Here is a 25,040-nt window from a genome sequence, read left to right on the forward strand (position 1 = left end):
TTGAAAGGCATTGAAACTTTGTTGAGTTTCCAGGCACCAAGTCTGAGGCTTGCAGGACATGCCTGCAGACCGGAGCCCTGGGTGTGTGGCCTGGGCCCTGCCGGCAAGGCTGGTGCTGTCAGCCTGCAGAGACACTGCTGAACCTGAGTCTCTCAGAGTTTAGGTGCAGCAGAAGCCCCTGGAAGACTGGTGAAAGCAGAGTGCTGGGCCCCGCCGGAGCTCTGATGCAGGACGTCTGGGCGGAGCACGAGGATCTGTGCCGGGGACTTCCCAGGGGTGCCAATGCTCCGGACCCAGGCACCATGCTGCAGGAACATGCGTGGATGATATGCCTGCCTTGTCCCCCGACAGACATGCCACTGACACTCCTGGAGAGGGAGGGGCGACCCTGAAGGGCGACCCACCGCCTCTTCATCCCGCTCCCCAGGTGGAAGACAGGGAGCCTGAGAAACCACAGTAAACTGGAACAGGGGGTCACAGAGAGACCCTGGGCCATGTGGAGACAAAGGCGTTTGACAGTGAAGTCTTCTGATGACCTGCCTGTGTTTCTGACCCGGGAAGGGCATTTTCAACACAATGTCAGACCCTGGTGGGAGAATGAGGGTTCTGGGGCGGGCACAGGCCAGGCAGGCCTCCCCGAACCACACCGTGTGGGCAACCAGTCCCACACCTGGGCCAGGGCCCAGCTGCCTGAGGGGCACGAGTACTGAGGAAGCAGACAACAGGTAAAGCCTCTTTCTACACATCAGCTCCTCACAGCATGGCGCCATCTGAACAGGGGTCTTCCTGTAGCATTTTCATTCCTATACTTTACACACCTTGGTGAGAATAGATGCACTTTCCCTTCCCTGGAAGGAAAACCCAACATGGATGCTTGCACAGGTGTCAAAACTTCTTCCCTCCAGCAGGGAAAAGACTCAGGCTAAAATGAAAGCAGCAGCTCACCTCCTCCAAGAAGTCTGTCCAGATTGCTCTAATCAGACTGCATCTTTCCTCCCTTTGGTTTCCAAAATTCCCGAAAGGTAAAGACCATTCATTCAATAAATGATGTATTAGCATCTTCTAGAAACCAGGCCTGAGCTTCCCTCATGACACTGGCCACTGAATTTCTCTTCCTAGGTCTGCTCCTCACCCCTTGTCCCAGCTCATATAGTGCCTTGGCATATATACAATATATAGTGCCCTCAAACGTCCCCCCGAGAACTCCCTAAGCCCTCCCCAGATCCCTGACACTGTCCCTCTGGGTCACTCCCAGCAAGGGGACTGAGAATATTCTTAATTAGTAAATAAAAACCAAAGGAGGATGGCTCTAGAGATATGGGAACCCTTATGCAAGGCAGCATCAGTCCTGCAAGGCCCCAGACACACCCACTGAGCCCACACTGGACAGCCAGGAGTTCACACACACCCTCACGTCTGTGTGTGCTAGCACACACACACACACACAGCGCTCACAGGACCTCCTCCCACCTAGCGGAATGGCCCACTTCCTCCTTTCTTCCTGGGACAAAGCTCCACCCACTTGGGTGCATGGGCTGAACAGCCACCACCCACCCTCCCCACCCATGCCTTTATCCCAGACCCCTGTCTCCCCTCTGCACCCTCCTATAGGGGTACCAGCAGAACCAGCCCCCTGCTGGCCTGGAGAAGGTCCCAGGGCACTTCATCTAACACCACAGTCTGTGCTGAGGGAAGTTTAAACCAATTCTTGCAACTGGGGTTAGGAAGAAGGAGGGAAGCCCACTGACTCAAGAATAAACATTTACCTAAAAAGAAATAAAATGTTTTACTCACACACACAAATGCACACATTGAACCCATTCCGCAACTGGTAAAGCAATTCAAATCTTAGACCTGACTGTCTTCCTGGGTGCTCCGGCCTGGGCTTCCTGCAGAGTGGGACCTGGGGCCCCTGGGCCCTGACTAGCCCCACCCCAGGGGGCCCAGAGACAACGTGAGGGCTGCTCCCGTGTGGGAGGGGCAGAGGAAGTCCAACTTCAGGAAAGGGCCTCGGCCCAGCTGGGGCTAGGAGGAGAGGCTGTATCCTCAAACACCGCCCCCGTCAGCGTCCTTGCTCCGCACCCCCTGACCCACTGTGGGGGCTACGGGGGCCCATCTGCCGTCTCCAGAGTCCTGGGGATTCAGGTCACAGTCTGGGGGCTGGGGGGCCCCAAGGCAGGGTGTGGTTAGTGATCCTGCCCTCAGCCTGCAGGTGTGCACGCTGAGGCGGCCGGTGACAGCCCCACATCTACACGCCAGTCTGCTCCTTTATCCAGTCCCGAAATACAGGGAGCCTCGTGTACACGCCAGGCTTGTTCCTCTGAGCGCAGCCGTCACCCCAGCTCACCACACCAGCCTGGAAGATGCGCCCATCGGCCTCCACACTGGACAGGGGTCCCCCGGAATCACCCTGAGGGAGACAGGCCCTTCTGCGTGAGTGCCTCTGCCTGCCCCCAGCGCCCCGCCGCCCTGCCGCGCCGGCCCACCTGGCAGGCGTCCACGCCGCCGCTGAGGTAGCCCACGCACATCATGTTCTCGGTGACCTGCTGCGGCAGCAGGCTCTCGCAGGTGGTCTGGTTGATGATGCGGATCTCTCCCTTCTGCAGGATCAGCGCTCCTGAGCCTGGGGACGAGGCGGGGCAGGCTGAGCCGGCGGCCGCGCTCCAACAGCAGCGATGCCACGTGGGGAGGCACCATCCCGGTGTCCCCAGGGAGTAGCCTCACAGCAAAACCCAAACGCCTGACAGACGGCTAAAAAGCTCACGACACACTAGCAGGATGGGATATTGTGCAGCCATATGAGTAATCAGGCGGCATGCTGAAAACCCACCAGGTGGTAGAAGATGGGGTAGGAGATGGAATGGAGACCACGGGAGGGCCGTATAAGAACAGGACCAGGAGATGGGAAGAAAGCACCGCATGCCCACAGCGGTCGGTAAGGCAGCGGGACCCTAAGTCAGGTTTGCTTTCTCCCCTCTATATTCTATAGGTTGTCAGCAGCGTATTTGTATTATAACTGGTTTTTTCAATATAACATTAACAGCTAACGGCCTTCAGATGAAGGCAGGACAGAGGCCAGTCCCTGAAGGATCCTGACACAGGCCTCTCTAAATCACAGTGTTTCCACAAGTGTTTCTGCATTCACCAGGCACCATTTGGGAAGGTACTTTTATCTTCATTTCAGAGGAAAATGAAGAAGCTGGCTCAGAGAAGAGACAACTCACGCAGATCCCCCACACACTGAGGGCCACAGCCGGGCCCACCCGGCCCAGCCTGCCCTCCTGCTATCCCGCTGGGCAGCCCATCCTCCCTCCCAGCCAGGCCCCAGCTCACCTCCCTCCTGGGTGTGGCCCCAGCCTGTGACCCAGATGGCCTTGCCGGCCGGGAAGACATACAAAGCATCAGGCAGGCAGATGGGCCGCACGGTGCTGCTGTACGCGGCCGGCTGCTGCAGCTCCAGCAGAGCGATGTCATAATCGAAGGTGAAGTCATTGAAGGACGGGTGGACGATGATGCGCTTGAGCTGGTGCTCCTGCACCCCACGGGCGCTGCGCTTGCTCTGGTCGTGCAGGCCCAGGAAGGCGGTCCACACGGCGGGGTCCGAGTACCTGGGCAAGGAGGCGCGGGGGCCGCCTGGATGAGCGCCCACCCCCAGGAGCCATGGGACGCCCGCCCAATACCACTCAGCCCCCTTTACCTCTTGGTTTTCCTCTTTCAGCATATTTTAATCTGATTACCAAAAAATACATATCCTATTAATCTGGCCTTTCACAGAAGGAATAACACAGAACTCGGTCCACTTTTTTCACACAGTGGTGTGTATTCTAAGAACAAAATGAACTGAAAAGTAGTTCATCTCCTGGAATTGTGGTTGGTGACAGGGTAAATGTAGCAGCTCTGGAAGTGTCATGTCTACAGGAGGACTGAGCAAACGAGGACGAGACACTGATGCTGCCAGCAGCCGGTGCTGGTGCTCGGAGTAGGAGAGAGAGATACAGACGAGGGGAGGGAGAAGCGGAGGGGGCCGGGGGCTGGAGCAATCAGAGGCGGCACGGGAAGCTCAAGGCTTTTCAGAGAAAAAGCCCCAAAGCAAGGACAGGCCCCAGAGCACCCAGAACTCAGTTCGTAAATACCCTTCTCCATAAAAGGAACCCAGGCTCCTTGGAGAAAGGTTGATTCCGGGTCTGCGACAAGTAATGCATAAAGCAAACCTGGAATATTTCATTTCAAACCAGAGGTAAGCAAGTACTCCATCCATGCTGGAGCCAATATGATACGGCGTTTTTACCGGCCAAGAGCAAGACCATGCAAACATTAAAATAAACAGGATTAAATTACTATATGAGCTGAAAAAGGGAGAGAGAAACCCATGAGCCCTCTCTGAACCTAAAAAATAATTCAAAACAATGTAGAAAGAGAGAAGGAAAACGATCCCCTACAGAGAAACACCAGCTAATAAATACAGAGGAAACAATACCTTATCGTACCAAGCTGGGCACCTACCACAGCAATAACCAGCACACACAAGCAGCACCGACACGGGCTAAAACCGCTGGGAGGAAGGTCGCTGGGAACGTATTCACACTGATTCAAAGCATCGCCCAAGGTTACTAACTCACAACCAAGGGGGGAAAGTGCCTTTATCATACAGAAACCCGTGGATGCCCCTTATTCAAGCAGCCAGGTCTCGCATTCATCCCCACAAATGGGATATCATGCGCTTCCTGAGGACACAACACCCGTGCAGTGTTTCCTAACAAAAAAAATGTGCAACTTAACTCTAATCATGAAAAAACAATCAAAACACACACACTGGGAGATGTTCTACAAAGTACGTGGCCCAGACTTTTCAGAAATGGAATGCCACACAAGAACAAAATTAAGAGGCTGCAGAAACTGTTTGAGTTTTATGAGACCAGAGAGAACTAATGCCTAATACAAGCTGACCCCTGGCTGGATCCTAGACTGAAAAAAAAGAGCCTTAAGCCTTGGGGGGAATCTGAGACAGGACAGTGCAGGCTGACCATGCCCCGTCAACAGTGGGATGTGATAACCACACAGAGGGATGCAGGGGGACCCCCTTGTTCCTGGGAGGCGTAGGCTGAAGGGCTTAGTGCAGGAATGTTGTGACAGCTGCAGCTCACTCAGAAACGGTTCCGAAAAATACACACGCATGTGTGAAAAGGGAGAAAGAAGACAAATGTGGTAAAATTCAACAGTGAATGTAGATAAAGAGTATGAGGGTGCTCGCTGTAATTTTTTTCATTGTATCTGTAACTTCTCTGTAGCTTTGAAGTTTTTCAAACTAGAAAATTGGGAGAATGTGTCTTTAAAATAGAAAATATGTGAAGACAGAGAAAAGCATAAAAACCTGCTTCATACTCCAACCTCTCAGGAAACTCAAGAAGGCTACTGAAGTGGCCAGGCACAAAATGTCCCTCCAGACGCTCTCCCTTACCCCCTGCACTGACCCCCAACCTCCCTGAAGCCTGATCCTCACCCCTGCTGGCTCCCTGCCCTCTGCTGACCCCCAGCCATCCCCTCCTCCTCCCCACGGAATCCACACCCGGACCGCAACACCAAATTGGCCTTTTGCCTCAAGTCTGTCTTCAGTCTTCTGTTGTTGCCAGATAATAACTTCCTAAAAAGCACTTTTGTGAGACCCCTTTTGTCTTATTCAACAGCCTAAGATGATTCCCAAGACCTACCAGATTGGGCCTCCCCTCCCAGGCCAGGCATTCTGCACCAGCCATTAATTCCTCCTTACCCCTGAACCTCTCCTCCCCCTCATCCTCATATCCGACTGTGATTCGTCCATCCAGCTCCTCGTTTACTCAGTAATTACTGGGCATCTAGGAATTGCAGAGACCCAGTATTCAAGTTCATGGTGCACTTGGGGTCCAAGCGTGAAATATGCCCTCACCCCCCTTAGAGAGCCTGTTCAGCCTGCAGCTACAGCTCAGCCCCTCTCGTGAAGCCTTCTCTCTGAAGCATCACACAACTGAGAATAGTCTTCAATTCTGTGAGCAGACTTAGTCACCAGTTTTTTAAGGGACACCCAGCAGCTGCCACGGTGTTGCAGAAGACAATGTAGTGCACAACAGAGCAGACAGCACAGCAAGCGCTCTTCTGTGCTGACACGTGAAGTCATTTTGTGCCCCAAACAGCCTCTCAAGGTAGGGCTGCCCACTTTAAGATGAGGACTTGGGCACAAGGGGTTAAACAACTTGCCCAATATCACACAGTGAAGAAGTGGTGGACCACGACATGACCCAGGCAGCCTGTGTCCTTAACCACTTCACACCACATCTCGGTGACACCCTGTGAGCACCTGCTGATACAGAAACTCGTCCGGAGGAACTGCCCTCTGGGTCCTTGCACACTTCGCACCCACCTGCCTCTCAGCTCACAACTCTCCCTTTGTCTGGAAGGCCTGAGCCACCTTGCCCAGCGATAAACACCCTCATGTTTCAACACTCAGATCAGACAGCCCGGCTCATAAAGGCATTCCTAAGTCACCCACCCCAACCCTGCGGAAGAATCTAAAGAGGCACACTGGGCCCCAGCACCCAGCACACCGTTCTGGCACAGCTCTTACTGCATGCATGTGTGCCCACGTGTGCACATGTGCATTTGCATGTGTGTGTGTGTGGCCTGTCCAGCCCCCGGCCCAGAGAAGTCTCTGAAGCACAGGGACAAAATCTCCCTTATCTTTGTCTCCCAGGGCTAATACTAACAATGGGTGCTGAATTCACTACTAATGGGCAGAAGTTAAGATTGATGATCAAGAGAAGATGAAGGAAAACGAAACGAGAAATAAAATGATGGAGGAGGGGAAGCAGTGAAGGAAGGCACAGGGCAAAGGCGTCACTAAGTAAACACACACACACACACACACACACACACACACACACACTCCACGGACGTGCCCCTCATCTGAGAGGATCTAGAAACAGTGGGACTGCAGTAATGATGAGGCCCCTGAATGCCCAGATCTTGACTTCTAAACACCATCCCCATGAGAGGGCTCCTTTGGGAGATGGTGGGTTGTAGGGTGCACCAGGGGAAATACAAGGCAAGCCTAGAGCCCCTGGTACAGCTAGAAAGCAAGGAAGTAGCTCAAAAAAAAAAGGAATGGGGATATGTCAATGGACACAGAGGCCACCCTCAGAGAGATCCCAAAGGTCAAGTCTGGAACAATCTGAGCCACAAAATAAATAACTTGGAATTGAATGAAAACCCAAAAGAAAAATACACGCGTCTATACAAATATAAACAGACAATTAAATAAATGGGAGAAAAGGGACAAATCCTTAGAGAATTCCAAAATTGACTCCCTTCCAAAGAACAGAGGATAGAAGGAGGAAATCCTTCACGGTGGAGGAGGCTGGCACACACTGTCTGAACCAAAAGATGATCAGAATCAGCAGTGAGAGGGCACGTTGCTATTTACCTGCTGATGGGTTGTGACATTCTTTGCTGACACTCATAATGCAGTGTAAGCATGAGAACACCAGACAGACACAGATGGGGGGCGTTCCACAGGATGCCCAGCCCCCGACTGTCAAAGTCAAGACGAACAAAGAGCTAGAAACCATCACAGGCCAGAGCAGGTCAGAATGCAAAGTGCTGACCCGGACTGGCCCCAGCAGTGGGAAGGACAGGAGGGTAAGAACGCGCTATGCTAGGGAAATGTGGAGCTGGGTCACCAGGGAGGGACCAGGGTAGGTTCCTGCTGTTGACAAATGTACCACATTAACATCAAGAGAAACTCAAGAGGGGATGAAGGAATTCCATGCTGTCTCTGCCATGGGTCTGTATTCCAAAATAGTTTACTGTACAAAATTCTTAAGAAAGCTCTTATAACTCCAAAAAAGAACGAAAATCATTTCTCACACAGGGTGGAGTAAAGTATGACAAAATGGGAAGTGAAAGGTCAGTCAGGTGGGATGAGGCTGCACTCCAGCAGCCTAGCCAGGCCCCGGGACAATGACGCTGACCCCGTCCCTCGAGGCCTTCACTGCCACCTCCACTACCCATGCCGTGGTGCACCTGCCTGCCCAACGCCCCGCCTCATGCAGCTGCCTGGGGCAGGAGGACATGCCCCCAGCAGGAAGCCCCCTTGCCGGTACCCACTTTTCCAGGAGCAGGCTGTCCTACAGGCTGCTCCCAAAGTCAGCAACCAGAGGGCTTGGTAGCTGGAGCTAAAACACGGAGATCCCAGTGCCACTCGTTCCTGCTGGTCCTCCAGCCTCCAGACTCCCTGCTCATCCCGTCCTGAGATGCCCGCACAACTCTCCCTTCATGACCTTCCCTGCTCCAGGCCGGTGTCTGTGGGCCTCTGGGCCAGGCACAAGGCTCTGAATTTCAGGCACGTTATTGTGTTTATTTCTCAGAACTCTACGGAAAAGACTCAAGGTGTCACCATTACCACTAGAGAACCCAAGGCCTGGGAACCATGAAAAACTTGCCCCAGGTCATCCACCCAGCCAGAGCTGGAATGTGAATGTGAGGCTCATCCTAACTGACCCAAGTGCCCTTGGTGCAGACTAACCCCTAAGGTCATGGAATCCACACATCGGGTTCAAGCCTGGCTCTGCCACTAGGTAGCCATGCAACCTCATGCAAATGTCAAAGCAAATGCCTGGACCTGCTGAATTGGGTTGTTAGGAGAGGCACCTAGATACTGCCTGGCAGGCGTTTGTAGTTATTATCCCTGTATTTAAGCCCCATCCTGAGGTGTCTGCCACCCATGCAGCCCTGGCCCTGGCCCCAGCGCCATCCCATCTTGCCATGAGAGACATGGGCTCTGCAACCCAGAAGACACAAAGGAGGGCCCTAGTCCAGAGGGCCTCTCTGCCTCCCACCCAGCGCCCACCTGATTCCGCTCTGAGGGATGAAGCAGTGAGCTGCGGACACCATCCAGTTGGGAGAGATGAGCGAAGCCCCGCACACGTGGCCCTGGCCCAGGACATGGAGGCTCACCTGCCAGGGCCACTCGCCTTCTTCTGCGTTCTTGCCCCCGACGACCCGAGACTGCCTGGTGAATGACCGCAGCCCACAGTCTGCGAGGGGCACAGAACCGGAAGGACGGTGTTTCAAGGTGGGGTGCCACCCCCTGGCCCCATGACAGCCCCTGTGGGGCAGTCACCTTTTGGGGGGCACCAATGTGCTGCTGGGGCAGTTGTGGCATAAGGGACCCCCTACAAAGTACCTTCAGGCCCCAGAGACCCACAGAGGCTTCCACCCTGCCCCTCTCCTCTGCTCCCAAATGCAAAACCCTCACACTCCCTCCCTCCCACTCCTACGCAAATGCATTTAGGGGTCTCGAGACATCTGCTGGTTTGCTTAGATTTAATTTGGGTGTCATTTGCCTAGATGTCCTTGTTGAATGTTGAAGGACACAGCTCTCAGAAGGCAGAGCGGATGGGTGACCTGAAGTCACAGAACAGCTGCAGCTATGCTCAAATTTAACCTACAGCTGGTGCTTCTGAAAGACAGAGGCCACAAATGAAAGTCCAGGCAGGGTGGGGCCAAACGCCTGCTGAGAGCTCCAGTAAGCTGCACCTCTCCTCCAGGAGGGGACTTGCCACTCCCCTATGGCCAGGTCTACAGAACAGGGGCCAGCCTAGGATACAGCCAGGGCACCCTGCCAGGAGGCACCAATGTGCTGGCTGCTCTGAGCCTTGCCTCCAAGATCAGAGCTGGCCCACGGACAGGGCCTTGGTGCCAGTCAGCAAAGTCATCCTTTCTTCTAGGCAGACACACCCTCTCACCAGGACAGAGTCAGGGAGTGAGGCGCTAACATGCTTTCTGCCTGTTTGCCCCTTGCACTGTGAACAACCTGCACAACTGAATTCAGCAGCCCTACTCACCACAATCCTTCTCATCCGAGCCATCGATACAGTCCTTCTTCCCATCACACTTAGGGTCCTTCTTGTTCACACATAGTCCATTGTGGCAGCGATACGTGTGTTTGGTACAGGTGACGATGCTCACTGCTCCAGGAGGGGCACGGGGGAGGGAATCAATTCCTTCATGGCTCCCAACCAGAAGCCTGATGATCCCCCCTACCTTATGCCCCTCACTCAGGCCCACCCCACCCATCCACACCCATGTCAGTCCTTCCAGCCTTCCTACCAAAGGCTCTTGACCTTCCAGAAGATTCTCCACCAACTGACACCCTGTCTCATCTTACTTGACATGCAGGTGGTTTATTAAAGTCTGGGCAGGCTCCCTGTGAGTGTGCTCATGGCTGCCTCCTCGGGGTGCAGTACCCACTCACAGAAAAGCCCCCAGGGAAAGGTGGTCTGGGCCAGGCCTCACCGTTATTGCACGTGGCCTCATCAGACGCGTCCCCACAGTTGTCCTCCCCATCACACTGCTGGCTCTGCGGGATGCACTTCCCATTGCCACACCTGAAGGTCTGAGCTGGACAGCCTGCAGAGACACAAAGCACCCAGCAGTGACCGGACCCGCAGCGGACAGTCAGAAGCAAGGAAGGCCAGATGCCCGCGCTACAAGCACTCACGGCACTCCAGCTCATCACTGTTGTCCCCACAGTCATTCACGGTGTCACAGACCCAGAAGAGAGGCTTGCAGAACTTGTTCTTGCATGTGAACTGGTAGGTGGCATTGCAGTCTGAAAGGGGTGAGTGATAGCTCAGCTGGGATCTGAGCCTGCCCTCAGCCATCACCGGTCTCTCCCTGCTTCCCGGGAAAGCACGGCTGCCTGGGGATCCCTCCCCCGTCTGGAGAGAGGCCTGCTGCGCCCCTGCCTTACAGGCTATGGACACCAACCTCAGTGCTACAGAAACACTACCACCTGCCCCAACAGAAGGCAAGGCTTCCGTACAGCACAGGGAGGATAGGGGCTTGATGTCCGCACAGAGGCAACCTCCCCACCGCCCTGGGGGGCAGCTGGCAGGACCCGGCACAGCAGGAGCAGAGGGCCTGGTCCGCAGCCCTGACTCACTGCAGTTGAGCTCATCGCTGTAGTCGGCGCAGTCGGCCCAGCCATCGCAGCGCAGCTTGCTCCCGATACACCGCCCTGTGTTACACGTGAACTTCCCGGGGCACGCTGCAGGGGATGCAGCAGGCCTGAGGCCCCAGCGACCACACCTGCCTCCCACAGAAGCCCCCGCCTCGCCTCACCTCCCCTCCCTCAGAGCCAGCCTCACAGCCACACTGACCAGAGAGAAAACTCTGGCCCACCCAGCCCCAGAGGAGAAGGGCTGCAGTGGCGACCCAGGGTGGGGCTCTCCCAGGCCCACTAAACTGTGGCAAAGGAGGGCTCCCCCAGCTGGCAGGGGAGGGCTGGCCCCAGACATGCAGCTGGGGTCCCTCCTGACTGCTGCCCACCAGCCCCCAGGAAGTGCCAAGTACAGAGAGGCTGGCCAGGTGACTCAGTTCCTTGACCAGCCACACCCGCCGGGTGCCAGGCCCCACTGGCAGCACCGAGCAAGAACAGCTCCGCAGACCGATGATGCACACTTGCTATCCAAGCATCAAATGGCATCACCGGATTTCCTTAATGCTAATACATTTTCCACATTTCAGTGTTTCTGAAATTGGAATATGTCTGACAACTGGTGTCATCAGGCAGATGACAAAGTTGAAAGGAGGCCATTGTCACTTTCTCTACACAGGTAGCTTAGTCACATATCCAATGTTCACCTAGTGACATTTTTGGTGGTGAGCCATGCCACTGAATTTTAACCTAAATTCCGATTTCTGCATACAGTGAAAATGTCTGCCAAAAGGTTATTCCACGGTGCAGGGTTGAAACAAGAAATCACCGTGTATGTGGAACTGCCACTCCCACAGCAGACAGTGAGACAGAAGGCAACAGAAATTGCCAGATCTCTTAGGTACAGATGGTAGAATTTCCAAAGCTTAGAGTGTTAGTGTACTGATTCATGCCTCTGTATTTTCTAATACCTCAAAATTATGCTATTAATCTTGCAGGTGTTAAAAGGCCACAAAGAACAAACAGATTCTCAAAGTCACAGGGATGCTGAACCAAAGGGACAAGTGACCCAAGGGAGCTCAGGGGTCCTCCAGTTCAAGGTGATCCTGAGGGACTGAGTGGCTCAGTTCTCCCAGTGTTCCGTGTCAGTCTTTTAAAATGCATGAAAGGCAGCCTAAATCCCCTGAAAAAGCTATGCATTGGTGACATGCACCTTAGCATCGGGAGAGCACGATGCTCGTGAGGCCCAGAATAGAGAGCACCCCGGGTCAATCCCTCTAGCAAGGCTCCCCTCCTAAAGATGTTTACTCACGGTCACCGGAATCATAGGAGAGGTACTCAGCCAAGAACCCCGTGTCGGTATAGGACTGATCCGAATGGAAGCGGACGGTGATCTTGCTGGTATTGCTGGTAACGACAAACTGGGGCCTCTCTCCACAGTACCTGGAGAAGGCGGAGGACAGCAGGATGAGGACCACACGCCAGGGCTCAGGCCCGCACGGGCACTGGGCCCCTTCCCGGGTGCTCACTTCTCCCCGTTGACCTCCACGTAGTCCTTGGGGCAGCTGCCCAGGGGCACACTGGGCTCCAACAAGTAGAAGAGTTTGAAGATGACTTTCACATTTTTGTTGTTGGGCACCTATGGACAGAGATGCAGCTGGTCTCAGCTCCTTCTTTCCCTCCTTCCCAAACCCAAGGACACCACATGGTGGCGCAGGGGCTGGTGGGGGTGCTGCTGCAGTTCCTCCTCTCCGACCGTGTGGTGACACGGGACACAGCCTGAGTAATTCAGCTTGGATGTTTGGAAGAACTTCTAGCCTCAGAGGTGACACTATTATATTAAACTCTATTATACTAAAGAAGGCTGGAAAGTTCTCCTGACATTAGGAAGGACATTAGTGGCTGACATTAGGAAGAAGGAAAAGGGTCTCTGACCAGGATGTGGGGGGCAGACCCTTATCTGGCTGCCACCCAAAAAGTGCATTCTTCACAAGTGCATTCTCTGTGCTCCACACACAGTTCCTACCTCAATGTCCCATGTGCAGTTGATGTTGGGTGGGTAGTGGCCCGGATAATAGGGGCTGCTAAATGTCCCCTGGGCGTCACGTAAGGAGCCTCCACAGCCTGAGAGGAAAGGCAGGAGAAAGAGCGTGAGGGCCAAAGACCTCTGGGCCGGGCTAGCAGCCCAAGGGGACCCGAGGAAGCCAGCCAAGCTAGTTGCTGGGAGGCTGGCTGCTTCAGGGAGGGCTCCTGACCCAGGGGAGGGGTTAAAGGCCTATGGCTTATGCTTCAAATCTCTGCCGCTAACCTGGGCCAGCTCACCTGGCACAGGCACCGGCTCTCCGGAGCTCAGGCCAGCCCCTTAGCCTGTCCCCTCTCCTCGTGCCCCCTGCCCTTCCTTACTGCTCATCTTTGGCAGCTGGAAGAACACGGCCTCAAAGCCAGGATGTCGCCGCTCAGTGTTGGTTATCAGCGTGACGAGCAGGACGTTCTGGGAGGAGAGGAAGGTCAGGTTGTAGGAGGGCGGGTAGGTGCCGCACAGCCTGTGGGGGCAGAAGGGGCAGGCACTGAGCAGACAGGACCCACGCAGAAGGGCCCAAGGACCCCACCCCAGCCAGGGGCCTGTCCGCAAAAGGCGCAGGCTGGGGTCAAAAAGCCCCTCCCCATACAAACCATCAGAGACCTGAGTAAGGATTTAATTGTAAGATTGTCTTTGAAACAGCAAAAACTCCAAAACTGGGAGCCGAGCAGTAGAGGATTCATTAAATAAACTATGGGCTGAAAATAACAGTACAGTAGCAGTAAGAGCACCACCAACGAACACTTACTGAACATGTCAGGCACTATCCTCATGCTTCTATGTCTGTCGACTCAGGAATTCTTCAGAACTCCAAGAGGTAAATACTATTAACCCCACTTCACAGAAAAGGAAACCGAGGCATAGAGAGGTGACATACTTTGCCCGAGATGCCACAGTTCCAAGGGGCAGGGCTGAAATTCAAATTCAGCATTCAGCCTCCAGAGCCCATGTCAGGCTGCCTCAAAACAACACCACGTTACGCAACCATTAAAATGACAGGGGCGGGTTTACTGATTCTGGAAGAGCATCGTAACTACTCCATTTTTTAAAAGGAGGCATAAAACCAAATGTGCCATATAAGCTCATTTCTAAATATACACAAAAACGTACACATACACAGAAAAAATCGGGACGAATATATATCACAAATTCAAGTGATTATCTCCACATAGAAAGATTATGAATGATGTTTGCCCCTGTTGTGTGCATCTGTCTCCACGTTTTCCTTTCAGGACCATGTATTTGTTTGTTGTACAAATAATAAATTAGAGCAAAGGAAAGAAATTGCACAGAAGGGTGTTTAGACAGAAGTCCTGGCTGCTAAGCTGTGGCAGCAGATGGTTCTGTCTTGTTCGGTGCCCGAATGTTAGCCAATTATTAATCATGAGCCATCTGCCCAGCTCATTTCCGCAGACGGCACTAGAAGGCGCTGGCCCACTAAGTCAAGGAGAGCTGGGCAGGGGCAGTTCACCCCGACCCAAAGCCCCTCTGGGGCCTGCCCCATCCTGGTATGCAGCTGCCTGGGGCGGGCATTCACCTTGGCACTGCCCTTTCTCAGAGGTGTTAACATACCCCTTTATTCCCTATAATACTGAAGCTTTGGTATCTGCAGACTTGCTGATCCTGCAGAGACTAGTCCTCCCAGGGCGACCCAATTCCTAGAGATACAGAATCAGCCTTTCATATGCAAACTAACCGATCCAGAGCCTACCCCTCAACCACCTACACTCAGGCCACCCTCACCTGTCCTAGTCACAGGTACTAAAGATAGCCCCCAAGCCCCAGAGTCCACTAGAATTATTCAAACCAGCCAATCCTAAACTTACATGTCCTGCCTTGCGTCGTCTCGCCTTTCCTGGGAACCACAGGAAAGGCTCCTGCCCACGTTTCCCTGCAGCCCTCTCTGCCTCCTGACTGACCCTGGTGCTTCCCGCATGGCCCCTCCTCCTGGGAACTGTGAGTGACACTCTACTTTCCCAATAGTGGCCGACTCCTGATCAGTTGGCCTCACACCTGAGTAATAATAAAAGCTCCATCTTACAAAGCAGGCCACACCTTCTCTCTGGCAAGTAAAGGAAGTGCCCCCTGCCCATTGGCATCTAGGGGCCAGCAAGCCTTCCACACCTTGCCAAGGCTGATGAGATCCCCTCTGAGATGCTCTCTGGAGCTCATGCTGTAGGCCACCCCACACCTGCTTTCTGCTGCCTGCAAGTCTACTGTGCTCTGTGGACAAGACTCACACACTCTATCTCCAGTCTACACTACAGTTCACTCCAGAAGCCTGACCCACCAAGGGTAGCTGCCAAGTTCCCGCAGCCCACTTCTACTGCCCCAGACACTCACTGCACCAGGGCACGGGGCTCCACAGGGCTCAGGGAGTCATACACCATGACCAGGTCACTGGCACTGTCGTCGCAGGAGGCAACATCAAAGCTGCGGAAGGTAAGGCTCAGCACAGAGTCAGCATCCCCCCGCAGGGTCCACTGGCAGCGGGCACCAGCTGGGTAGGGGCTGTCAGGGAAGCCAGGCGTGGTGAAGCGAGTCAGCTCCCCACCATGGGCATGCAGGGCAAAGCTGCAGCTGTCTGTGTGGGAGACAAAGAGGACGTCGGGGCAGAACTGGGCAGAGGCAGCAGGGTGAGCAACCCAGAGCCCCACTGGGGGTGCACCCAGGCTTGGCCCCTCTGACAGGCCAGGCTGCCCCAGACGTTGGAGAGGCTGTGAAGGGGATTTCTCATGGCCTCAGAGAGGTGGAGGGGTATGCGTGGCCTTTGGGGACCACCTAGACTAAAGGGGCATCTGGCCACATCCCTCCTCTTCTCTGGAGGAGGGCATCATACTCACTGTCCTGGGTGGTCTGTACTGTTCGGGGGTCAGTGGCTGAAGAACAAGAGGGAGAATAAAGTATTTACTGATACGGTCTATTTCCTCGTCACCCTCAAGGGAGGGGCCCAGCCAGCAAGCAGAGTCTTCTCTCCGTGCCCTGGTATGTTGGTTCCTGCTCCACCAAAGGCTGGCCGGAGATGTGCCCACCCCCGGGGCCCCTGCACTCACGGAAGGCCACCACCGAGGTGAGCTCAAAGGAGGTCAGGGAGCGGGCCCGGGGCGGCAGAGTGACCTTCTGCTCCTGTGCCAAGGCACGTTTGGCCTCCTCCACCAGGTACTGGGGGATGCTGAACTTCGACCAGTAGTAGGCGATGACACTGCCCTCGCTGGAGAGACAGGTGCCAGCATGAGGCTGGGTGGGCTCCAGGCACCCCACCTGTCCCCATGCTTTCCCAGATGCCAAGTGCAGCTCAGGCCCCAACGGGGTTCACCAAGATACCTTCCCCAGGCAGGGCTGCCCGTGACTCTCTTCCACACTCACCCATTCCTGATGCCCTAAGCGAGAGGTCTTGCTCCCTACCTGCGGCTCTCACAGTCTCATGCACAACCGCGTGTGTCCCGAGACCAGCTCAGGTTCAGGGGTGAGGAAAAAGCCAGGACTGGAGTCATGGCTCTACCACTGGCTCAGGCACCCCAGGTAATGACTTCCTAAGTCTGTTAACCAACCTCTGAAAGGGGCTGAGAAGCCACCTGCTACACAGCGTTTGTAAAGACTAAATTAAACCAGCAAATCAAAAGTACTTTTAAGATAAGTCTATCTAAAGAAAAAAAAAAAGGTTTTTGGGTATCTTGAAGGCTGCCCAAGCAAGGAAAATGTATGTGCAGATGCATTGCAGGCTTCCTCACACCTCAACCCTCCCAGACCTGAAGGTGGGAAATAACAGGCAATCACCACGGTTCCTGAATGGCTTGCAGGGAAGGAACCGTGCTAAGCACCCTACCTGCACCCACACACTTCATCCCAGCGCCAACTCTACAGGTACTGCTACCGAGACAGAAGAGGTGCTAAATAGAGCAAGGCTTGGCGCCGGGCTCTCCCAGCCAGGGCCGCACAGCTCCGGCAGCCCACAGGCTGTGGCACTAAGCCCCACACACAACACCACAGTGATCCCACTCCCAGCCCTCTGCCCACCCAGCCATCTCCCCAACACGCACCTGAAGGCAGTCACAGCAGACTCCGTGTGGTAGGGGCCCAGGGCTGGGACCCTACTGTATAACACCTTCAGCTGAGGGAGGAGAGGAGGCTCACAATAGGCCAGAGAGAGGCAGCAGCCCTGGCCCCAAGCGAGGGCCCACCCCGCCCTCCCGGGACCCCTTCCCAGGGACCTCCTAGAAGCCCACGTCACACGCCAGCCCAGGGATCTGGGAGCAGAGAGAGGTGTGTCCCGTCTGCCCCAGCGAGGTTGGTGCTGCCCGGGCAGATGGGACAGGGTTCCCCGCCCAGGAACGGGACTCACCGCCTCCTTCACTTTGTTGGCCAGGTTTGCAAACTCAGTGGAGTTCGGGTTCTCATAAGCATCCAGGAAGTTCTCATTTGTGATCCTCAGGTAGCCATTGAAGACCTTCTGGACCCGCATGTTCTGGTCTATGAGAGACAAGGGGAGGAGAGTGGTCAGAGCAAGTGACACCGCCCCCACGTGTCCCCCCACTGTCCACCAGCCGTCCTCAGCCACCCTGGGGGAGTGAGGCCAGGAGGGCTGCGTGGATAGGTGAGGCTGAGGCCGGCTTGGGCCATCCCAGGCAACTGCCACCACTCCCCACTCAGAGCAGGGAGGGGTGGGGACCGTGCCGAGGCCACGCCCTCTGCACCCGGCATTCTCGCCCTCTCGTCCACCACGGGGGCCCCTGCGCCTGTCCACGGAGAGAGGAGGCCCGGCCGCCCCCGCCCACTCACACTGTAGGTGCCACACCAGGAGGCCGGCCGCGAGAGAGAGCGCGCAGACCCCGGCGAGCGCTGTCAGCAGCACCACCCAGCGCTTCGGGCCCCGCTTCTCCACCTTCCTGGCATTGTTGGCGGGCAGGAACTCCACACCTTCCTCGCAGCCATTCATGCTCTGGACAGAGAAATAAAAGCACGCCGCTCAGAAACTCTCCCAAGAGCCTCCCCGGGCCCGGGAGGAACACACACGTCCTAAGGTCCCACTTGGAGAAAGAAGCCAGGAGTGAGGAGAGCCGTGCGCACCCATGCACCCCAGCGTCTGCACAGCACCGGGCATGTATTGCCTGAGAGTTGTTAGTTTAAATAAAAATGAAACCAACAGCCTGTCTGAACCGGGTCACCAAGGCTCTCCCTGGAATGAATCATCTTTGACGCAGACAGATGCCCGCCCGGCGCAGGGACAGCTCCTCTCAGGCAGCGGGCAGGGTGCAGGGAGTCCCACAGGGTTCCGCCCACCAGTCACCTGGGCGGGGAGCCTGCGGGCAGCTGGGAAACAGGACCCCCAAGCCAGGGGCCTTGCCCTGGCGATGTTTAACCAGCCGAAAGCAGAAAGGCAGTAAACCTGGGCAGCTGTGGGACCAGCCGCTATGCTTCCAGTCCCGAGTGTCCCAGCGCAGGGTCTCAAGGCGAAATGAGAAAACTGGGTCCCCACTTGTAATCCACATCTGTGCTCAGACCCAGAGCATGAAAAACAAACACAATTTCCAACAAGCAGGTTGGCAGTTTCCCAGGCTTTGTCCACTGGGGATACCCAGGAGGAGGGGGCATGAATACACACGCGGGCAGGATGTCTACAATGCTCAGCGACAGGCAGGCGAACCTTCCTGCTCAGCAGCGCACTAGATGGGCCTGCCCTGAATCCTGGGGAGGAGCTGCGCCCCTCCAGGCTTAATGGCCTCCAAAGGGTTTGTGACAAAAGCAATGCCCCCACTCCAAATTCCACAGGTGTGGCCATTTCTAACAGTTTGCAGATGTGGCTCTTCTGATGTTTACCTCACCAGAGGTAACCTCTGTAAGTGATGTGCTTGGACTGATATTTCCTGATTTGTCACATTTAAGCTTTATCCATAACTCAACCTAGGAAAGATTCTCCCCAATTTCTAATTTTAGTTTCCGAATTTGTCATATTCTGACTTCATCCAATATCCACACAGAAACACACCCTAAACACACCACGGTAATCATAATGCAATACATGAATGTATCAAATCAACACATTGCACACCTTAATCTTATACAATATTAAATGTTAATTATATCTCAACGAAAAAAATTTTTTTAAAGGAAACACACCCCAGAAGTGACCGCTTAAAATGCTTCAAGCTGCTTGTTCTGAAATATGTCACCATTATTTCTAAATAATATGTAAGTACCACTATCTCTTAATTCATCTATTTAAAATACAATCAACTGACTTCCTATTATGATAATGTGGATTTTAATGTCCCTCCTCCTCTCTCTCTTGCTCATTCTCCCAGTAGTTATAGGGCTAAAGTTTTAAGAAATTACATCCATGCTCTGTTTTCATTACCAGTCTTTGAAAATATTGTTCACTATTGTTTCCTTCCCAGTACAATTTATTTCTCCTGCTACAAATATTCATTTATTTGGGTTTCTTTTTAACATATACTCAAGGCTTTCCATACAATTAAAAGCTCTGTAATATTCTTCTTTACCTTCTACATTCACTGTTACATAACCTCTCATTTCACTTTCTCCCTGGGGGCCTCCCTCCTAGAGCCTCTGTCCTTTCCTGTAACAGGTGAGTGGAGCTACCTTCACCATCACCCTGGGAATTTCCTTTATCTCCCCCTTGTGTTAAAACCCCTGTTTCCTGGATTCTGTGTCTTCACCTCTCCTGGCTTACTTATGGTAATTAACTAAGTAAGTATATACTGAACATATACTTCAGTAGCTTCCTAAGAGGGAATTTTCTGAAACTGCATGTTTCTGAAAGTATCTTAATTCCTCACTCACATTATTTATAGTTTGGGTGGGTATAGGACTATAGGTTTCAAATAATTTTCACTTAGAATTTCAAAGGCTCCATTGCTTTTTAGCTTCTAATTTTGCATTTGAGAAAGATGCTAATAATATGAATACATTATTTTTTATTTATGATTTGTTCTCTTTCTCTGAAAGTCTTGAGGATGTGCTTTGAATTGGGTCTTTAAATTTTATCATGCTGAGCTCTCTGCCTACCCTCTGAATTCGGAAACTCGTATCTTTTAGTCTGGGTAACTTCCTTATATTATTTCTTAGATTATATCCTCCCCTTCATTTTCTCTGATGTACTGGAAGTTCTATAGTTCCTATCGTATGGATGCTCTACTTTACTCATCCTTTTTCTGCTACAATCCATTTCATTGTTTTTTTATGTTTGAGTTTTCATTTCTATTATGTTTTTCATTTCTGCTATCAACAATTTTAATTTCAAGAATTCTTTCTTATTCTCTGCATTTTTCTCTTTCTTGTTCTCTGAATTTTGGAAGCAAAATCTTCTCTTCTTTATATTTCCACTGGGTACCTTTTCTCTGTTTTTGACTCTTTCATGTTGAAGTCTTTCCTGACGATGCTTGCTTGTTCAATAGTATATAGGAATGAGCTCCTAAAGGCTGTTTGGAAGCCCTGTGTGCATGGCTTGCCACAGGTGGCTTCACTGTAGGCCACAACTAAATGGCTAGCCAGATTTTTTTTACTGGGCACTTTCAGCTGTTAGGCTATGCAGATCTTTTCTATGGGATGGCTTAGTTGCTCCAGAGAGTAATTTTCTAATCTCCTGAATGGAGTGATTTAAACCCAGCCATATGCATTCAGAACATGTGAGAAAATATAACTTGGACTCTTTTCACCACTTACTATAGTCTCACTCTTCACCTGGTGTCCTCAAGTCTGGAGAAATCCATTTCCCATCTTTTATGGGGGACTGATGGGGTAGGAGTATTTCTGTTGGGGACAGACAATTCTCCCACTCACACAGACAGGGGGGGATCTGGGGATTTCCAACCATGCCCTTCCCTCTCACAGCTCTATCTTCTGTAACACCTGAACCCAATTCCTGATCGTGGTAGAGGAGGTTATCCAAGAGATACTGGAAGAATATTTCCAAAAGGCAAAGAGAGAGAAATTCAAAGGGGTCACTGAATGGTGAGAAGATAAGTGAAAAGGCACATTTAATTAAATATATAACTAATATATAACTAACAACATTCATGATAAAATTTCAGAACACCAAGGATAAGGAGTAGACCCTCTTCTCCTCAATGTGGCTTTATTTTTCCTCTCTCATATTTTACATTTCTTTGTCGTTTGGTTCTATCTGGGATTGTTTTGCTTTAACTCACTCTTATAACCCTTTATCAATATTTTAAATAGCTTTACCGAGGCATAATTGACCTAAAGTGAACATATTTAAAGTGTACAGCTTGGGACATATATAAACACCGAGGAAACCATCTCCCATTCCTCCCCGATTCCCTCTCCTGTCCCCAAGCACCCACTTCTCTGCTGCCTATCAGTAAAGATTGGTTTGCTCTTTCTAGAACTTGTATGAATGGAATTATACAGTATGTACTCTTCATTGCCTGGCTTCTTTTAGCGAGCACAATATTGGACAGTCAGCCTTTTTAATTGCAGCCATTCTAAGAGGAAGTATAGTGCTATCTCATTGTAGTTAAGTTGCTTTCTCCCAGTGACTAATGATGTTGAACATCTTTTCATGTGCTGAAATGCCATCTGTTCAACTTCTTTGGTGAAGTGTTTTTTCAAAAATTTTCCCTAATTTTTTAAACTGATTTGCTTATTTATTTTCCTATTATTGAGTTTTGAGAGTTTATATATATCCTGGATACAGATACATACTTTGCAAAGATTGTTCTCCTCGTCTGTGGCTTGTATTTTCAATCTCTTGACAGTGTCTTTTGAAGAACAGAAGCTTTCATTTGGTGAAGTCAAATATGTCAAGCTTTTCTTTTATGAATTGTGCCTTTGGTGTTGTATCTAATCTCTGCTACAAGCAACAAGGACTTCCTCCTGTTTTAATTTTTTCCAGTAGTTTTATAGTTTGAGGCTTTACATTTGGGTATATGATTTATTTTGAATTAACTTTGTTATATGGTACAAGTATGGGTCAAAGTTCTTTCCTCCTTTCTTTCTTTCTTTTTGCAGATGGATACCCAACTGTTCCACTACCATTTATTGCACAGACAATTCTTTTTCTAACGAATTGCTTTGCACCTTGTCAAAACCAGTTGTCCATATATTTGTGGGCCTACTTCTAGGCTCTATTCTGTTCCATTGATCTCTTTGTCTATCCTTATGCTAATAACATACCGTCTTCATCATTATAGCTTTGTTAAGTCAAAAAAGTTATTGAAATAGGTTACTAAGGCTGCAGGATACAAGATCAATATACAAACATAAATTTTATTTCTATATACTAACAATGACCAGTTGGAAACTGAAACTAAAAAATTACCATTTACAATAGCATCAACAACATGAAATACTTAGGATAAAAGATACACAAGACCTGTACACTGAAGAATAAAAAAGCATTGCTGAGAAAAATTTTAAAAGACCTAGGTAAATCAAGCATTATCCCATGCTCAGGGATTGGAAGACTCAATATAGTTAAGACATCTATTCTCCTCAAAATTTATCTATAGATTCAATAGTCTTGATCAAAATCTCAGTAGATTTTCTAGAAAGTGATGAGCTGCTTCTGAAATTTGCATGGAAATGCAAAAGACTCTGAAAAAGGGGAACAAAACTGCAGAACCAATATCACCTGATCTCAGGACTTATTATAAAGGCAACGGATGTTTGCTTTTATTTTGAAAATCATATATTTCATTTCCAAGAGTGACGTTTTATTCTTGGATGGTTCCTTTTTTGAGCGGCCTTTCTTACTTAATGAACGCCCTACTTTGCTGCTCTTTCATAAGATACTAACTAGATTTTTTGTATTATCTTCAGAACTTTGCCTTTTTCTTTCAGGTTGTAGGTTTTTAAAAAATGTCCAATGGTCCTTGGTTGTCTCATCATATTTAAAAATGAAAAACTAGTAAGGCTTTATAGCTAGGCCCTCTGAAAAGCCTGTGTGTGTTTATATGTGCCAGAGGAAATAAAACAATGACAGTTTATCATGTTTATTTTCAATTCACAGAGTAATTTCACAACTATTTTCTTATCTGATCCTTATAGCAATCCTGGAATCATTCATGACTGGTGCCATCACCCCCATTCTATAGATTGGCAGGGAGAAAGGATGACTTTGCAAGATCACACAGCCACTCAGTGACAGATGCAGATTTGATCCGGCTTTCTGCTTCCCAGTGTGATCAGTTTCCAGAACTCACAGAGCAGGTAGTCAGGGAAATGAGAAAGCAAGCTCCTTGGGAAAAGGAAAAGGAAGGTGGCTGACAGCAGGGACAGTGAACCCCAGAGGTCACCCCCAGCCTTGCCATGGAGCAAGGCTGTCAGCAGGGGGATGGGCTCAATGACAGGGCCCTGGTCATCCCTGCAGTGTGAATTCTGGGGCTCCACTCAGCCCAGAACTGCTGTTTAATCAGTAACTACTCTGCTGTCTTTTATAACCGTACTCTCGGCTCCATTTTCAGGCATATTAGAGATCATCTTGCCTAACACAGTCACTCTATTGATAAGGAAACTGAGGCTGAGAGAGAGGGAGTGACCTGTCCAAAGTCACAAAGGTAGTAAAGTGAGTAAAGCAGCACAGCTGGGACAGGAGCCACACCCTTCCAAACCCAGACGGGCTTTCAGGCATGCTCACGGTCCACCAGCCTCCAGAGGAAGAGGTGGCAGGGCAGGAGCTCCCATCCCTCGGGCTTAACTGTGTATATAACCATCTCGCTACACGTAACAAACTCTCTGCAGGGCCACATAGCTGATGGAAGGGAATGTATGCCAGTGCCGGCTTTTGCCTCTCCTTTCTCTTTCATAAAAGCAAACACATTTGCAGGTGCACCTACACAACCCAGGGCTGTGAAGCCAGGTGCTTTCTTACCACAGAGACAAGAGCCATAGAACTCTCTGATTCCCACCTGCTGCTCGAGTTGGATCCGGGTCAGAGGCCCCAGAAACACAGGATGGGTCAAGGCTGGCTCAGAAAGGGAGTGAGGGAAGACTTCCCGGAGGACAGATGGGCGTGGAGGGCTTGGGGTACACACAGAGTGAAGACCAGGGCAGGATGAAGCAGGAGAGCCCAGGAGCCGCTGCGGGGACATCAGATTATTGCCATTCCCACCCAACTGCCTGGAGGGACAGAAGAGGCAGTGCTGAAATCCAGGAGGAGAGATGTACGCCCTCTGGAGAGCACCACATCTCCTGTTGTTTCGACACTAGAGCAAGTGATGCATAGTCTCTCCAAGGCCAGTGGTCATCCAAAATACTGATTTATACAAGGCATTTGATGATACAGGAAAGAACCGTGCAGTCACCTGATTCCCACTAAAAAACTCACCACCGCTGAAAGCTAACTGCTTGGTGCCCCAGTCAACCAAAGGATCCTACTTGAGAGGAACCTTCTCCTGGTTCCCCAAACAGACATACTTCCAGACGGACTCCAAATTCTCAGGCCCATTCTCCCCCTGGACCAGCAAATCCATAGCCAGAAAGAAGCCACTGGTAGCTCAGAGTGTGATCTTCACTAGAGAAAAGCAACTGGTAAGTGTTTATGTTTAGAAACACAAAAATATCCAAATATCTACACAAGGTTCCAATCACAGCAGAGTCGGGGGGGATAAATCTTCATGCCAGACTCTTTCTTTTTTAAAATACTGCTCCTCATTTGGCTATGGTTTGGTGTGATCTACTGGGAAGGCAGAGAATGAACCTGAGAACTGAAGAGGTCATATAGAGTCCTGGAGAGGCCATGATAGGACATCACATGACAACTGGCGATCTGCTTCTGCTGCTGAAGAGCAAGATGAAGGGGCAGAGGTGAGGACACTGGCTGGAGACACAGGTGTGTTGCTCAGACCTCGATCTAGGACAAGGGTGGCTACCTTCATATGCCACTGCCACCTCTGCCACTGATTTGGTTCAGTGACTCAGTGTCCCACCAACAGATGGGATGGATTGCAGTTTCATGATGTCATTGTGGCCACCAAGGTCATGAGTACCATGAAACATCCCTGCGATTTT

General features: G+C 51.4%; 1 protein-coding gene across 2 annotated transcripts in view; it reads right to left on the reverse strand.

Annotated features, from left to right (window-relative positions):
- Positions 1–1,767: 1,767 nt before the first annotated feature.
- Positions 1,768–25,040, reverse strand: part of ST14 (ST14 transmembrane serine protease matriptase) — a 34,127-nt gene continuing 10,854 nt past the window's right edge. The window contains exons 1-19 of one of the 2 annotated variants that reach the window (XM_073239478.1): positions 18,436–18,843; positions 17,829–17,988; positions 17,392–17,519; positions 17,090–17,160; positions 16,103–16,260; positions 15,893–15,928; positions 15,393–15,633; positions 13,373–13,512; positions 12,996–13,093; positions 12,499–12,608; positions 12,282–12,412; positions 10,976–11,080; positions 10,532–10,642; positions 10,327–10,440; positions 9,876–9,998; positions 8,879–9,065; positions 3,334–3,608; positions 2,487–2,623; positions 1,768–2,410 (exon numbers count right to left, since the gene is read on the reverse strand). In XM_073239478.1, coding sequence (XP_073095579.1) covers positions 2,249–2,410; positions 2,487–2,623; positions 3,334–3,608; positions 8,879–9,065; positions 9,876–9,998; positions 10,327–10,440; positions 10,532–10,642; positions 10,976–11,080; positions 12,282–12,412; positions 12,499–12,608; positions 12,996–13,093; positions 13,373–13,512; positions 15,393–15,633; positions 15,893–15,928; positions 16,103–16,260; positions 17,090–17,160; positions 17,392–17,519; positions 17,829–17,988; positions 18,436–18,828 — 2,880 coding nt within the window. In that variant the 5' untranslated portion in view covers positions 18,829–18,843 and the 3' untranslated portion in view covers positions 1,768–2,248. Of the gene's footprint in view, positions 2,411–2,486; positions 2,624–3,333; positions 3,609–8,878; positions 9,066–9,875; positions 9,999–10,326; positions 10,441–10,531; positions 10,643–10,975; positions 11,081–12,281; positions 12,413–12,498; positions 12,609–12,995; positions 13,094–13,372; positions 13,513–15,392; positions 15,634–15,892; positions 15,929–16,102; positions 16,261–17,089; positions 17,161–17,391; positions 17,520–17,828; positions 17,989–18,435; positions 18,844–25,040 lie in introns of those variants that run through there. The other variant, XM_017650807.3, reaches the window with a different exon arrangement.

This window comes from Manis javanica, chromosome 6, assembly GCF_040802235.1.
Source record: "Manis javanica isolate MJ-LG chromosome 6, MJ_LKY, whole genome shotgun sequence".
In the NCBI taxonomy this organism is placed as follows: domain Eukaryota; kingdom Metazoa; phylum Chordata; class Mammalia; order Pholidota; family Manidae; genus Manis; species Manis javanica.